The sequence below is a fragment of the Gouania willdenowi genome, chromosome 17, assembly GCF_900634775.1.
Source record: "Gouania willdenowi chromosome 17, fGouWil2.1, whole genome shotgun sequence".
NCBI lineage: Eukaryota > Metazoa > Chordata > Actinopteri > Blenniiformes > Gobiesocidae > Gouania > Gouania willdenowi.
The window spans coordinates 5,340,321-5,356,162 of NC_041060.1; the positions used below are offsets into that span (position 1 = coordinate 5,340,321).

General features: G+C 39.5%; 1 protein-coding gene across 4 annotated transcripts in view; it reads right to left on the minus strand.

Moving 5' to 3' along the window:
- rock1 (Rho-associated, coiled-coil containing protein kinase 1) overlaps nt 1-15,842 on the minus strand; it is a 52,296-nt gene that overhangs the window by 14,845 nt on the left and 21,609 nt on the right. For all 4 annotated transcript variants that reach the window (XM_028473339.1, XM_028473338.1, XM_028473340.1 and 1 more), the window contains exons 2-12: nt 10,127-10,208; nt 5,974-6,074; nt 5,758-5,895; nt 4,152-4,327; nt 3,048-3,132; nt 2,817-2,961; nt 2,600-2,738; nt 2,428-2,519; nt 1,780-1,939; nt 1,245-1,311; nt 1,083-1,171 (exon numbers count right to left, since the gene is read on the minus strand). In XM_028473339.1, the coding sequence (XP_028329140.1) occupies nt 1,083-1,171; nt 1,245-1,311; nt 1,780-1,939; nt 2,428-2,519; nt 2,600-2,738; nt 2,817-2,961; nt 3,048-3,132; nt 4,152-4,327; nt 5,758-5,895; nt 5,974-6,074; nt 10,127-10,208 (1,274 nt within the window). The remainder of the gene's footprint in view (nt 1-1,082; nt 1,172-1,244; nt 1,312-1,779; nt 1,940-2,427; nt 2,520-2,599; nt 2,739-2,816; nt 2,962-3,047; nt 3,133-4,151; nt 4,328-5,757; nt 5,896-5,973; nt 6,075-10,126; nt 10,209-15,842) is intronic.

A 15,842-nucleotide genomic window follows, 5' to 3' on the forward strand; every position in this document is an offset into this window, starting at 1 on the left:
ACGATTCACTCAACTCCCGATACGATTCAATTCACAACACTGGGTTCACGATACGATTCTCTCACGATTTATTTTACAAAATAGGACTAAACAAATGATGACAAAAATATTCCTTAAATAAATACTGTACTATTTTCCTTTTATTTTCCATTGGCAAAAGAATCCCTTGATAAACTATTCAAAACAATGCAATTTAACTAAAAATAAATCTTGAAAGAAATAAAGGAATTATACAAATGAAGAAGAAGCCAATTAATTTAAATTCTGGTTCTATAGTAAACAATGCAAAACTGCATAATAGTTCTTTATCTTTTTAAAAGTGCAACTGAAAATGTATTTTGTGCCTTAACAATTAGACATTCAACAATGTCATTGCACTGTATTTATGTCAGATATTTGTTTGGACCAGCAGAGGGTGCTGATAACCCAGTGGTCGGTTGGTATGCAGATATTCTTGCAGTGAAGAAGAGATGCTATGCGCTAGCAGACAGAGCTAATAGAAAAACGTGACATTTACAGATATTCACGTAATATTAAAGATATTCTTTCACTGCTAAAGGGGTAAGGAATCATTTATGAACATGTTTAAGAGTAGAAGGCGTCCAGAAAAACAGTAGTAGCAGATTCCGCCCACCGCCTCCACTTCTGGACAAGAGGATAAATATATATATCTGCTGTTTAAAAAAAAGTACTCGATGTGAACCGTGATACCTATGAATCAATTTTTAACTGCTTTACGATTAATCGTTACATCCCTACTGGTGACAGAGCAATCTTGTGGCACTTGGAGCGTACATGTAGTGTACAGTTTGGTAAGTAATCATGTTATCTTGTGACTGATTCTAAGTTGTACAAACAGTAAATTAATGCAGAGCTTGCTCTGAAGTGTGTTTTTAAATTTAAACTGTTTTTAATGTAAAGCTGAGACCTGTGTGTTTAAAATGATGTTCATATCCCTGTGAGGACACGGATGATTACAAACCTTAACAAAAAACGATTTGAATAAGTAAATCTTTCTCTTTATTTTTCCCAGCCTGAAGGCTTAAACTTTAAATCATCCAATCCAGGCATGTGATGCGTACCTGCACTTCTGCTCCAGCTCGTCCTTAAGCTGCATCTCAGTGTGGAGCTGCTCCTCCAGCTGGTAGATGCGTTTCTGCAGGTTCTCCAGCTACAAGTGATGGAGTGAGGAGAACATCAGGGAACGTTAACGCTCACACACATCACACTTCTCTTCTACTCACGTGACTTTTGTCCTCCTTAGTAGAGCTGCAGCGTTTGTCTGACGTCTTTGTGGCGCCACGAAGGAGGCTAGGAATAAACAGAAGACTTTAATGTCAAAATAAAAGAGGTAAAGTCAGAAACAAAAAAATACTATTTTCCCTCAGAATGGTACCATTGAACAACATTTCCTTTCAATGTGTGACTTTGACCTTCACACAAGGTCATATTTAAGGTCAAGGTCAGTCTTCTGTTTTTCCTGCATTATTACTTTCAATTTAATTAGTAAAAACCACAAACTTGTCAACAAATCCAGATTCAGGTTGTCATTTTTGCCAATTTTCAATTGCAAAATACGTATTCGCCTTGGAAATACAGGTTTGCCTTGTTATCATTGATATTAATGTTATTATTGATATTATTGTTATCATTGGTAAGATCAGAAAGCAGCCCAGGTCTTTGTCATTAGGTCCATACTCTGATATGAATGTTTGTGTCTGATTGTATCCTGTGCTTTGTGCAGACGCTGCTGATGTGTGAGCGTGTGCGTGCACTCACTGCTGGCTGCTGTAGTAGGTGAAGCCCACAAAGGGAAGCTGGTTCCCTACAAAGGCTTTAGGGATTGGGAAGGTTTCCTCCTCTCCTCTGTCCTCCTCTATGTCATCAAAGTTACTGGTGTCTACATCACTGCTCAGCTCTGGAACCACTGGAGCAGCAGCTACACAACAACAAAAACAGTGTTTTAGTCCATTTAGTCATTAGTCACAGGGCTAAAATACATCAAAGTTACTGGTGTCTACATCACTGCTAAGCTCTGGAACCACTGCAGTAGCAGCTACACAACAACACTTTTACTCACAGTCATAGGACTAAAATTCAACTTAGATTTAGTCATAGTCTTTGGACTAAAATGCAACGTAGTTTCAGTCACAGTCTTTGGACTAAAATGCTACTTAGTTTGAGTCATAGAATTTTGACTAAATCACAACTTAGATGTAGCCATAGAATTTAAAATAAACCTGAAGTCTCGGTTAGTTTTAGTGAAAATGTAGTCATCAGCACTATTTCAGTTATAGTCTAGTTTTAGTCAATTTAAAGACAGTAAGATTTTAGTCGAACAAATCTGTAACAGATATAGTTGACTAAAATATAAAGCATCTCAGTCAGTGAGCTGGACTCTGGTCATAAAGAAAACGTGTCTCTCACTGTCTCTGATGCTGTCCCAGGTCCACTGGTCGTTCTTAAAGAAAGGATGTCTCTTTATTTCATCTACGCCGTTTCGTCCCAGACGGACCTCCCTGTGAGGAGAGGACAGGAGGAACAGGAGGTGAGGTCATCTCTATCCTATTAAATATCTAATATATAAAGCCGTTCTGACCTGTCGGTGAGGAAGGCACAGATGAGGTTCTTGGCGTCATTGGAGATGTCACTGTCATCGGGGAAGGTCAGAGCATTCTTATGGTTCATGATCTTACTGTAGGTTCCCACCAGAGAGTCGGCGTAGAACGGAGTGTCGCCTGTGGCACAGAGACCCTGTGAGTGAAGAGAACGCTCGCCACAGCAACCAAGCCACACCCCCTTCAGTGTACACTCACCCACGAGCATCTCGTACAGGAAGACCCCCACGGACCACCAGTCACACTCTCTGCCGTAGTATCCGTCCCCGCCCTGGGACTTCAGCACCTCAGGAGAAATGTAGTCTGGAGTTCCTACCGCTGTGTCACATCGTACCATTCCATCCTGGACACCAGGGGGAGGAGCCAGTGAGGAACCAATCACATCATTACCAGTATAACTCACACGTAGACGAGTTCCGTCTGTGGTACCTTGTTCATCTTCATACAGGTCCCAAAGTCCGCCAGTTTCAGGTGACCCACTTTATCAAGCAACATGTTGTCAGGCTTCACATCCCTGAGGAGACATGAGACACAGCCGGTTTGTTTACGGGAAGAAAAGCCACCGATAACTGCTGCTGTCCTGATTAATCTGGTGTCTGGACTAACTATGGATTACCACTGGATGCGTATCTGCTCAGAAACTGCTCCGCTGCGTAACTGCAGTGCAATCTGGTGTCCTTCAATCCTCACCGCCTCAAGCCTTGTTACAGCAAGGACTCAGAAGATCTCGCTAAGTCATGTGTAAAATGTATATGTATATATATTTATAAATATATTTAAATATATATATATGTGAGTCAACAATGGATAAATGGAATATTTATATGTGGAAAACAATTTTAAAAGTGCTCGGATCACCAGAAAGGTTTGGTCTTTCTGAGTCCGAATAGGTGCTTGGTTTTCAGGTAGAGTCCGAATTGAGCCGGCTAGCCAAATTTTCGGGCGGAAAAAAAGTGCTAATTTTGTCAAAAATTTGACAGTTTTTATTCCCCAAAGTTCGAATATGCTCTCAGTTTTCAGCTAGACTCCGAAATGGGCCCGCTGGAGGCCTTGGAAAGTCGACGTTTTCCTCTGCCAGGGGTGACCTCTGTCAATGGATGGCATTACAATCCGCCTTGAACACTTAGTATTTTATTTTGAAAATAACCCAGACATTTTATTGTGCGTCTATGCACTACTTTCTGCCCGTCTGGCTTAATTTTGTTAAATTGCTGCAGCAGAGTTTCGGCGTCTGGCAAAAATAGCAGTGATGCGCATTTGCTGCAGAAGGATCAGCATCACCCATCAGCTGCGCCGTGATTATGGAGCAGTTACAGATGCAGTGGAAATTGGGGGTTGGAAGTTCAGCTGTACGAGCTCAAAGTAAAAAATATTTTCACAGTAAATGTGCAGTGACGTCACACGGAGCCTCAATTTGTTACTGTTAGCAACTAAGTCACCAAGTAAAACAGCCACCAGATTAACCAAAACACCTAGAAACAGGCTCCAGGTGTTGTTTGATTGTAGCACCATGGGTTCCTCCCCTGCTCCTACCTGTGGATGAAGCCCATGGAGTGGATCCCGTCCAGAGCCAGGACCACCTCTGCCGTGTAGAACCGAGCCCACTTCTCAGGAACATCGTAGTTGCTCATCAGGTTGACCAGGTCGCCCCCAGGCATGTACTCCATCACCATGTAGAGGTAGCGGTCGTCTTGGAAAGCAAAGAAAAGCTGCAGGAGGAGAAAGTGGATAAGAGATAAAGGAAACATATGTTAATAAAGGAGGAAGAGCACTACAGTCTGTAGGTGTATCACTTCAACTGGTCGTCATAACAACTAGTGATTATTTGCTGCTGTCACTCAGTGTTTACTCAGCTTTTACTACATCTGACACTAAACAACATGAGCATGAGTCCAGCAGTAACGATAATTCTGTAAATATGATAATCTTTTTCTCATTATTATTATTATTTATTAGTGAGGATACAATGGTATCACTTCAGCTTTTTTCAACTTTTTAAAACTTTATTTGGATTTTTTCAGATACTTTTTTTAATCATATTATCCGATTCAGGCGCACGATAGGGTAGTGGTTAGCAGGTCCACCTCACAGCAAGAAGGTGCTGGGTTCAAGCCCTGGGGTGGACACTTTGGTCCTTTCTGTGTGGAGTTTGCATGTTCTCCTCCATGCCTGCATGGGATTTCTCTGGGCTTAGATAAGCTAATATTAGGCTGATACTATGCTATTATTAGGTTAATGCTAAGCTAAAGCTAGGCTCATACATAGCTAATGCTAATGCAGTGCTAGGCTAATGCTAATGTTAATGCAGGGTTAATGTTAAACTATTGCTAGGTTAATGCTAGGTTAATGTATGCTAATGCTAAGCTAATATGAAACTAATACTAGTTTAATGCTAAGCTAATCTTTAAGCTAATAATAAGCTAATGCGAAGATTAATGTTAAGCTAACGCTAGGCTAATGCTATTACTAATGTTAAGCTACCGCTAGGCTAATGCTATTACTAATGTTAAGTTAATGCTAGGCTAATGCTAGGTTAAAGTGAGGCTAATGCTAGGTTAATGCTAAGCTATGCTAATGCTAGGTTAAAGTGAGGCTAATGCTAGGTTAATGCTAAGCTATGCTAATGCTAAGATCCTTCAACCTCTTTCAATTTTTTGTTGATCTTATTTTTACTTTCTATAGTTATAGCCTACATCTATGTTTTTCTACATTTCTACATTTTTCATCTTATCTTCTGCAGTATTTCACAGAGGGTTAAGCAGTAAATTTCAGCACATGTATCCTCAATTGTCTTTTCTTCTTCATTATCTTCGTATTTTGAAGCATTGTTATACACACATCCTTTCTATATCCATCAGTGTTTTGAGGTTTTTTTGGGCTTTCCATTTGAATTCATTCATTGAAGTTTTCACCTATTGTGCATTTCTGTCATTTATTTGTTATATTTAATATATTATTAATATATATTTAATATCTTTAGTACATCCATGTTATTGATTGTTCTAATGGTATCACTGGTTCTGGAAACCATTAGAACATTCCTGTGTTAAGATCTATAGAGTGTTGCATTGTAGAAGCTAAATGAGGCTTCACACGTTTCATTTGATGTCGTTTCCACACAGATTCACATGCTTCCTACCTGCACCACCCACGAACTGTTGGCAAACGCCATGATGTCTCTCTCCTCCCAGAAGAACGCAGAGTCCGACCTCTTGATCATCTCAAACTTGCTCAGCAGCTTCATGGCATAAACTTTGCTGGTGGCTTTGTGTCTGACCTGGGGAAGAAGAACAGTCCAGGTTTCCACAGATACAGTCAATGCACTGACTCCGTCCCCTGATCAAACTCTCCTTACCAACTGGACTTCTCCAAAGGCACCTCTTCCAATCACTTTCACCACCTCATAGTCCTCGGCTTTCATCCGAAGATCCCGGATTTTACTGATGGTTTCTTTGTCTGGTGGAAAAAACAACGATTGGAGGAAACATTAACACATGCTGACGTTACCAAGGTAAAGTGTTTGTGAGAGTCAATGTTTTTTGCAATAATTTCAGAAAAGTACTGAACAAGTCATCATTGAATTTACGCAGACTCATTTTGTACAACTCCAGATGAATGTGGAGTTTTGTTGTCCTCCATTTACGCTCAGCTCTTCTACAATCAGATTATCTCAGTCTTCCTCCAATGTGTTTTCTGTGTTTGGTTTTCTCTTAGTTTTGATTGGATCCACCACATCTATGACATCAAAAACTTTAGTATTCTGGTCTCTCTACACATCAGGGTTAGAAAAATATTTTTTCAGATCTGCAATGTTGGATTTGTTTGAAGATATATATGTTCTAAAACACAGACCACAGGCAAATTTATCACAGTGGGAGGGGCCACAAACATGTCATTGTATCTGATCTGAGGGTCACATGATCAACATTCATTTAAACATTAGAATATTGACTAATCAAATCCGTGTACCCTTTGTTCATTGGTTATTCTGTTTTAAAACTAAATCAAAATAACAAATAAACAGTGTGGTTATTTTGTTTTACTAATTTAAAACCAAAACAGAAATACAGAAAACCCAAAAACCAGATAAGCAGCGTTTTTCTGTTTTTTTTTTAAAAAACTTAAATTAGAGCGAGAACTGAAGTCCGCTGAATCTCTCTGCTCACGTCCTGGACCAGGTCTCCTCACACAATAGGACTGTTTAGGATTTATTTCAGCAGTTTTCTGGTCCTGGTCATGTTTTCATTCAGTGTGTGGATGTTTTAGCTCGTAAAAAGCTGCTCACGTTTATGTTTTGTTTTGTGGTACAGTAGTCCCTTGTTTATCGCGGGGGTTACATTCTAAAAATAACCCGCAATAGGCGAAATCCGCGAAGTAGTCAGCTTTATTTTTTACTATTATTATACATGTTTTAAGGATGTAAAACCCTTCACCACACACTTTTGTTTGCGGTCTTATTTTCTGTTGAGTCAAAGATAAATAGACTGTTTTACAAATGTGGCCTAAGACCTTCTAAATGTCCTTATCAGTAGATCTGTTAACAAAACAGTGTTATGCACCATATTTGTTTTATTAACTTTTAAAAATAGGACTACGTTACAGTTTTAGAGCCTGTGTTCCTCCATCTTAAAATCATGTGATTGGTGTTGTCACACGGCCCCACTGCCTGTAAACATCCCATTGTTTTCTATTATAGTGAAGCATTCAGCCTGATTTTTAAATCACTTAGTTTTTTTTACATCATTTAGCAGCTTTTACAGTCAAAATGACAACTTGAGCTGCTTTTGGTTGCTCTAAATAATCAGGAAAAGTTAAAGATGTCAATGTAAACCTCTTGTTTACAGAAAGAGGATAAAAAACATCTGTGAAGTCAGGGGGCGACAGTTCCAACTCAGAGGTTTGGCAGTAGACAATTAAACTGAGAAGAAAAGCTCTCCAAAGGGAACTTTACTCTCCCTTGAAGTGTGCGCTGACATGCTCTGGTGGCAGAGGTTAGCAACTAGATAATGGACTGTTGAATGACTCCCACCCAAAAGGACTTCTATCCTCAGGGTTTCTGTGTTTGTGCTTCACGCCAACAGAAAACAATGGGATGTTTACAGGCAGTGGGGCCGTGTGACATCATCAGCGATCATGTGATTTTAAGACGGAGGAACACAGGCTCTAAACCTGTAAAGTAGTCCCATTTTTAAAAGTTAATTAGATGAATATGGTGTATAATAATGTGTTTTGTTAGACATATCTACTAATGAGGACATTTAGAAGATTTTAGGACACATTTGTAGAAACAGTACAGGATCCCTTCAAATAATGAACCCATCAGAAATCCTCTCTGAGTGTGAAGACAAACTAATAACAGGGAAATAAAATGCTTCAGTTAGAGTCCTGTGATGGACGGTAATTTGTCTAAATGCAGAGTGACAGAATAAGAAGACAGGACAGAACTGAATGTGGAGCAGGAGATACAGATTATTCTCATGTCGACTGAAGCCAAAGACGAGGCAGAGCCACTTTATAACACACGGGTCACCACAGAAGTCAGTGAAAATAAGTAGGAGTTAAACTAAAAGCCTGGATCACCATGTAAAGATCCAAAGAGAAAACACTGCAGTGTGTGTGTTTGTGTGTGTGTGTGTGTGTGTTGTGAACAAGGACTCGATGCTTCAGAGCACAATTTAAAGAAAGCATGGAGAGCTAACAGCGCTGGAGGCTTTATTAGTATGAACATGTCTAATGGACCTTTGGGCTGCAGGCACTACAGTTTCTACAGCAACTACAGTCGCAACAGTTCCTGCAGTACCCACAGTAGCTACAGTACCCACAGTAGCTACAGTACCCACAGTAGCTACAGTTCCTGCAGTACCACAGTAGCTACAGTACCCACAGTAGCTACAGTTCCTGCAGTACCCACAGTAGCTACAGTTCCTGCAGTACCACAGTAGCTACAGTACCCACAGTAGCTACAGTTCCTGCAGTACCACAGTAGCTATAGTACCCACAGTAGCTACAGTTTCTACAGTAACAACAGTACCCACAGTAGCTGTAGTAGCTATAGTACCCACAGTAGCTACATCACCTACAGTCACTACAGTAGCTACTGTACCTACAGTCACTACAGTAGCTACAGTACCTACAGTCGAGGAACGACTGTGTGGAAAAAAATCTTTAAAATTACTATATTTATTCACATTTATTTAGTTCTAATATTCAATTTAATTTTATTTAAATAGCGCAAATTACAACAATAGTCATCTCGAAGTGCTATCAAAAAAAAGAAAAAACCCAACAAATGATAGTCCTCTAAAAGATTTACAAGTATTTCTATTTCCATCATAATATTCATGCAAACTTGGGCTGGGCGATATATCAAGATTCAGAATATATCGAGTTTTCTATTTTGGCGATATACAAAAATTACAATATTGCTTTTATCAATCTATATTTATTTTTCATAACTGATTTTGTTTTAAAATACTTGTTTTAGGAGTCATTAAATGCACAGTTGTATGGATTTCTGAGTGCGTCCTAACCCAGACCTTCCCCTAAACAAGCCACACAGCAGAACTCACTCACATGTGCTGTCCCTTCTAGGAGAAAAAGCAAAAGTGGCACATATTGTGCAGCTGTTTGTTAATAGATGTGCCTGTGTGTCATTTTAAATCAGCAAATTAAACCCAAACTACATCATTGACCCATATACAGTCCTAATGTTGACACTGTTATTAATTCAAGTATTACGATATTATTTCAGTGCTTTTGACGGCTCTATAGGAAATATTTGAAATGTATATAGGTATAGTAGATGTCTTTATAAGTATATGTATCAGTATATGTCTATATGGGTATGTATGTATGCATGTAGGTACATTATGTTCACACGTTATTTACCCCTTTTACTGTTGCAGCAGTAACAAAACCGAACTGAATGAGCAATAAAAAATTTTTTTTTTAAAAATTATTACTATTAGGGATGTAACGATTAATCGTAAGGCAGTTAAAAATCGATTCATAGGTATTACGGTTCACATCGATTCTCTGAAAATTGAATTGCAGTACTTTTTTTTAAAGAGCAGAGGGCGCTATATATTTATCCTTCTCTTGTCCAAATGCTGAGGCGGCGGGCGGAATCTGCTACTACTTTCTTTCTGGCCGCCATCTACTCTTAAACATGTTCATAAATGATTCCTTACCCCTTTAGCACCCTTTATATTATTATATACTAATTTTAAATCATATTTTGGGTGTGATCATATAGTTTGTGTTTATGTACAGTGTACATATATATATATATATATATATATATATATATATCCTGTTTACATATGTTCTGGATGCGTTTCCCTGGTTTAAAGAGTTTCCAACCTGGGTGTGCATCATGTGGGTCAGCAGCCTGTATGAAAGGCCCTTTGTTGGGCCACACAGAGCAGTAGACACCTATTGTGTGTGGGCGTGCACGGAGCCACTGACCCAAAAACAGCTCGTCCTCATAAATGGGACAACGTACTTACATCTATTCAGAAAGTTGTCAATGCTCTTGTTTTTCCTCAGGGCTGGAAAGTCCAGGTCGTAGACCAGAGCGTCCAGGCCGTCCTGGAGGAAGAGGAGGAGAGAGAGAGACCTGTCAGTAACAAGAAAACAGCCTAGACCAATCACAGCGCAGCAACATTTCAATCATGGTTCTGTTTCTACTTCAGCTTCTGCTTTTAGAGCTTTGACATAAACACCAGGGAGAAGTGTGGAGTTCTGCTGCTCAGAATGAGTGTGTGAGTTCTCAGTGATGATGAAGATGATGAAGATGATCTGCTGTGGTTCAAACTCAGCCTCAGAATAAAGACAAAGGTGCTAAAATGCTTTTTTTTTTAACCCACAACCATTTCTGAAGTTCAAAAACAGTGCTGATTCAGTAATGCTACATGCTATGCTAACCCAAACATCTCCTGTTTGGAGTGTCTCCATAGTCTCAGAGGAACACTAGGGTGTACATCGCAATCTCCATCATTACAAATTTCACATTTACAAGAACAAAATGGTATAAAATACAATATATTATATTTTTTTAAACTTGCACAAATATTAAAAATCAATGGTATGTTTATCAAACTATCCAAGTACATTTTAAAAAGCTTAACTTTTGCTTCTGCAACAGATTCTGATTCTGTTAAGCTCTTAAATTCTTTCATAAAAACTAACCACATGCGTCTATCAAAGTGTCCAATATGTTATATGAAAATAAAGCTAAAATGCATTGAGGAGTAAGGTTTTTGATGGTGCGTTCACTGACACCAAGTGACAGGGAATATACGTCCTATTCTAATGTTAGCATAATTAAATGGGTTTTTCATTAAAAAATCGAAACGACAATCGTGCGGTGAAATTTTGCGATATATCGGCAAATTTTTTTTTTTTCCTTAAGGAACAGAATGCCAACATTCCCAGAGGAGGGAAACATGAACAGAAATTATGCCATAGAGCACGTGTCAAACTCGAGGCCCGGGGGTCAAATTCGGCCCACAGGAGAAAGTAAAGTGATCACAAATAAATTCAGTTGTAGAGATCTCATATATATATAGACACCGTATTTTTCGGACTATAAGGCGCACTATCAATGAGTGGGTATGACTGGGTCTATTTTCATACATAAGGCGCACCCGACTATAAGGCGCACCTAACTATAAGGCGCACCCGACTATAAGGCGCACCAGTTTGTTATTATTATTATTATTATTAAGACGCATTAAGCGAAGTAAAACAGTCAGATAAGTCAAACTTTATTCAACTCATTAACAATCACTCTCAACATTGTTCAGATTTAACACATAAAATACAGAACAATACACTCACTTTTTCAGTTCAGTATGTTTGTAGTTAATTTCATATATAAGGCGCACCTGGTTATAAGGCGCACTGTCGATTTTTGAGAAAATTAAAGGATTTTAAGTGCGCCTTATAGTCCGAAAAATACGGTATCTGCTGAGCTCACAGTTTCCGATGCTTAAAACACATGATGACAGTCATTTTTAATCTTATACATTTAAAAGAAGAAGAACCCTATTGGTCAAAAAATCAAGTTCAAAAAAATCCCTGCAGGAAGTGATATCTGTCATTTATTGATTTAATACTGTTGGTTCCTTACATACTTTACATGTTTTTTATACGTGCAACTGCAACCTAAGGGTAAATTAATGTTCAACTCGCTTTATTCCCACCTAAAATCTGCAACCCACTAAAGCTCAAACTGCTCAGTGTTTAGCCTTGGAACTAAAAGATGTTTGACAGCCCTGTCATAGAGATATAATGAAGGAATAGAAAACGGCCGCTGCACAGACAGTCAGAAACAGACAAACCGTGTTTTTTTTTTGTTTCAGAAACCTCATTCTTTGCAATTTTCATCTTCATAAGCCTTAAGGTGGATTCCCACAATGCACTATGAGACGTGTGGAGTTTAAAGTTTGCATGTTTTCCTGTTACTGGAGCTCCCCCTCCCTTGTTCCAAGATTGGTTTCAGAGTTTGGTTGAATAAAATAATAATTTTTAATGTTTGTCTGTATTTTGCGACACAGGAGGGCTTGTTGTGATTGTCATTGTGTGAATAAAGTCGGATTGAATTTAGGCTCAGTTGTAAAACTTTGCTTCTTGTTAGCAAAGCAGGAACCATCCCTCTTCAGTGAGGTGGGGGTGTAGGGTGGGGGGGACATGAAGAAGCCCAATCACGAGTGTCTGCTCTCAGCCGTGCACGTTTGCATAACTTCCTGCCGCAGAGCGCTGTGGACGGCCACAGTAACATTCCTGAACAGGACCGTACGCGTCACACAGCTATTTTAGGAATGTGGCCAAACAAGCTTGCAACAAAAAGTGAAGGAAGGGATGAATGAAAGCCCAGTGGTACACTGAGCTCTGCTCTGCAATCAGCAGCTAGACCAACACGGGAAGGAGAGGAGGAGCACAGGAACTAACCAGGGAACAAACAAAGAGAAGAGACCCCAACACTCAACTTACACAAAGAACAGGAGAAGGATGGGCTACAAGAAGAAGAAGACGAGAAAGATGGGCTGCAAGAAGGAGGAGGAGGAGGAGAGAAGAAGAAGGATGGGCAGTAGCTCCAATCCTAGCATCTCTAAGCATCCATTAAATGAATCACTCAGAACGCTAACACACCAAGAGGCTTTAGAGGGGTCACTCCAATCAGGGCGAGAAATAGGATGCAGTTTCCTGAGCTGCTGGTTTGGGGGAGCCGTTAGTGGAGTGAAGAAAGAACCTTGTAGAAGGAAGAAAGAAAGAAAGAAAGAAGAAGAAAGGACAAAGAAGAAGAAGAAACAAAGAAAGAAGAAAGAACAAAGACGAAAACTAAAAAAGGAAAATAAACAAAACTGAAGAAGAAGAAAAAGGAAGAAAGAAAGAAGGAAAAGGAGGAAGAAGAAAGAAGAAAAAGAAAGCACAATGAAGGGATAAGGAAAATAAAGAAAAAAGAACAAGAAGAAAAAAAGGAGAAGAAAAGAAGTGGAAGAAGAAATAAGAAACCGTAAACTTTCACCGTAAACAGGTGAACAAACAGTCATAACTTCCAATTCTCGCACAAAATATTGCGATGTGACAAAAATAACTTGTGATGTGGAAATAGCGATAAGACACAGACTAAACCCGTGTTGTGTTGTGTAACAATGTTACGTATTTCCACGATATCTCTCACAATAAAACAAGTGGTCTACCTAAAGTGTAGCAGAAACAGATTGACAAACACGTCCAAACCATGTGTGATTTCAGCTCAATTCTACAGAAAATGTAAATAAAACAAGTAACAACAGTTAACTCAAATATCCGCTTTAAGCATGTTTAATAGCCTGTAGCGACATTTGCCCAGGGAAAGACCATGAAAAGGGAATGGGGAGGTTTTTAAATGGAAAATGTGAGGCTCTCTTACAGGAAAGGTTTAACATCTCTTTCTAATCAGGGTAAATCCATCCTTGTGAATAGTGTATGTTATTAAATAAAACCTGACTCATCCCCGTATGGATGTAAAAAGAATGTAATCCTATATTAAACCACATGCACCAACTCTTTCCCTCTCCTCAAGTCTGCACTTTCAGTCCAAACAATCTCTTTTCCAGGCGCTGAAAGCCTGACTTAGAGTTTCCATGAGAGACGAAGGAGCCACATCATCCCTCACTGAGCCCAGCCCCACTCTTCCTCCTCCGTACCAACGTGCATGGCACAGCGCTCGCAGCACGCTGGCTAACAAATAAAGGCGAGGAGCAAAGATCACAGTCACAGAGTGAGGAGGAGGAAGTGATTCATAATGTCAACGTACCAACTCCACCTGACGCTCAGGAACTGTTTCCTTCTTTAAGCAAGTCTGGCACTAAAACCAGGATAGTCCAGGACTGGGACTGGTTTGTGTTCACACTACACTTTAGAAGTAGCTCCAAACTGGGCAGAAAAATAAATGCAGTTCCAAGAGCTGCAGTTACTGGAGGAGAGGCTTGACAGGAAGAGAGAAGAAGAAGAAGTACAGTAGAGAATTTTCTGACCATTAACCACCATCAGCGTGTTCACACCTAAACAAACAAACAAGACTTACCAGGGACTCTAACCCTAGCGTGGGTAAAGCAGAGTAATGAGCGCTCCCTTAACAGCACAGGTTCTCAACTCCTGGTTTCAAGTAAAAGGTACAAATTCAGTTAATTTCTTTAAGAAGTGAAGGTAAGGCCTGAATCCAGACCAGGTAAGAACCAGTGCTGTGTTGGTAAAAAGCAGAGGCAGTGAACCCAGAGGTGGAAATGAAAATATAATTAGTATTCACACGCTTCCCAGCTCTGGATCTACAACGAGACAACCTTAAACACAACTGTTGCCAGTCAGTCCAGGCAGTGATAGAGCTCATCAATTATTCTCTCAAAGCACAGAACATGAAAAGCTTCCAACAGATAAACAATCATGTAGTATCTCCTGGGAAAAAACCATGCAAACAGGTGGAGAACATGCAAACTCCTGGTTGTTTACAGTTCAAGGTGAAATGAAGGGTTAGTATTCATAAAACTAACATCTGCCTTTGGTTCCAGCCTGAGTCTGACTCTAAAAATGTACTTTAACACACTGTAAATAAAAAAATGATTATTTCCATTAGAAGAGTCACATGTTAGAGTTTCCTTTTAATCAGATCTGTAATGAAACAAATTAGCTCTGATTAGCTTCTAGTAGCACAGACACTGCACTGCAGCAGGTTCAAATGTGCTTTAAAAAGGGTTTAATTTTTGTTAACTTCACTGCAGAAATACAGGAAAACCTCACAGCTGTCTCTACAAGAAGAAGCTGCTGCATGGGTTGTAGTCATAGAAACAGGGAAACGTAACAGGGATGGGAATAATACATTTATTGATTGTATATAATACAGTAAACTCCCTATTTAAGAGCCTCACTAACCGCTCCCTGTGCACACACACACACACACTTGTATCAAAGGGAGCGTGCAGCAGACTTACAACACTAACCAAATACTGCTTTGATATGAGACGCTCCACGTGATGGACCCTCAGCTATCGTAGAAACTCACCATGAACGAAGGCTTTTCGAGCTTTGGTTCATTTTCATATCGTGATTCTTTTTGAGGAATATTGTGGAGTAATTTGAATAAAACGGCAGGATTTGGGAAAAATTTAGTTCTTTTAACAATTTGAGATTAAAAATTAAATGAAATAAAAATGTCAGTTTCATTGAATTTGTGTATTAATTTGGAGATATCTACACCTGAATTATAATGTAATTTACACAATGATTCGTGGTTTCTCTGGCTTTTTTTGCTTTCTGCTGCCTGCCAAATAGAATGATCTAAAGCAGTGGTATATTATTAGTTCCTATTAGTTCCTCTTCCTGACCCAAGGTTGAGAACTGCTATTTAACCTAAAGCTACTTTTAGGTGAAAGGTAATGGAAACGCTTGTCATTCATCAGTCATATGAACATTCAGAGCAGATGGAGAAAAGACTCAATGGTTGGTGATAAGAACACAAGTCCCCCCCCCCCCCCCCAGGATTTATTTAGGGGGTGAAGATAACAGAGCAGCGGTGTGATGGGAAACATGTTGAATGTCTCACACACACACACACACACACACACACACACACACACACACACACACACACACACACACACACACACACACACACACACACACACACACACACCAGTAAAAAGCCCTCATTGTGAGTCCTGGTGGAGCCAATTACTCACA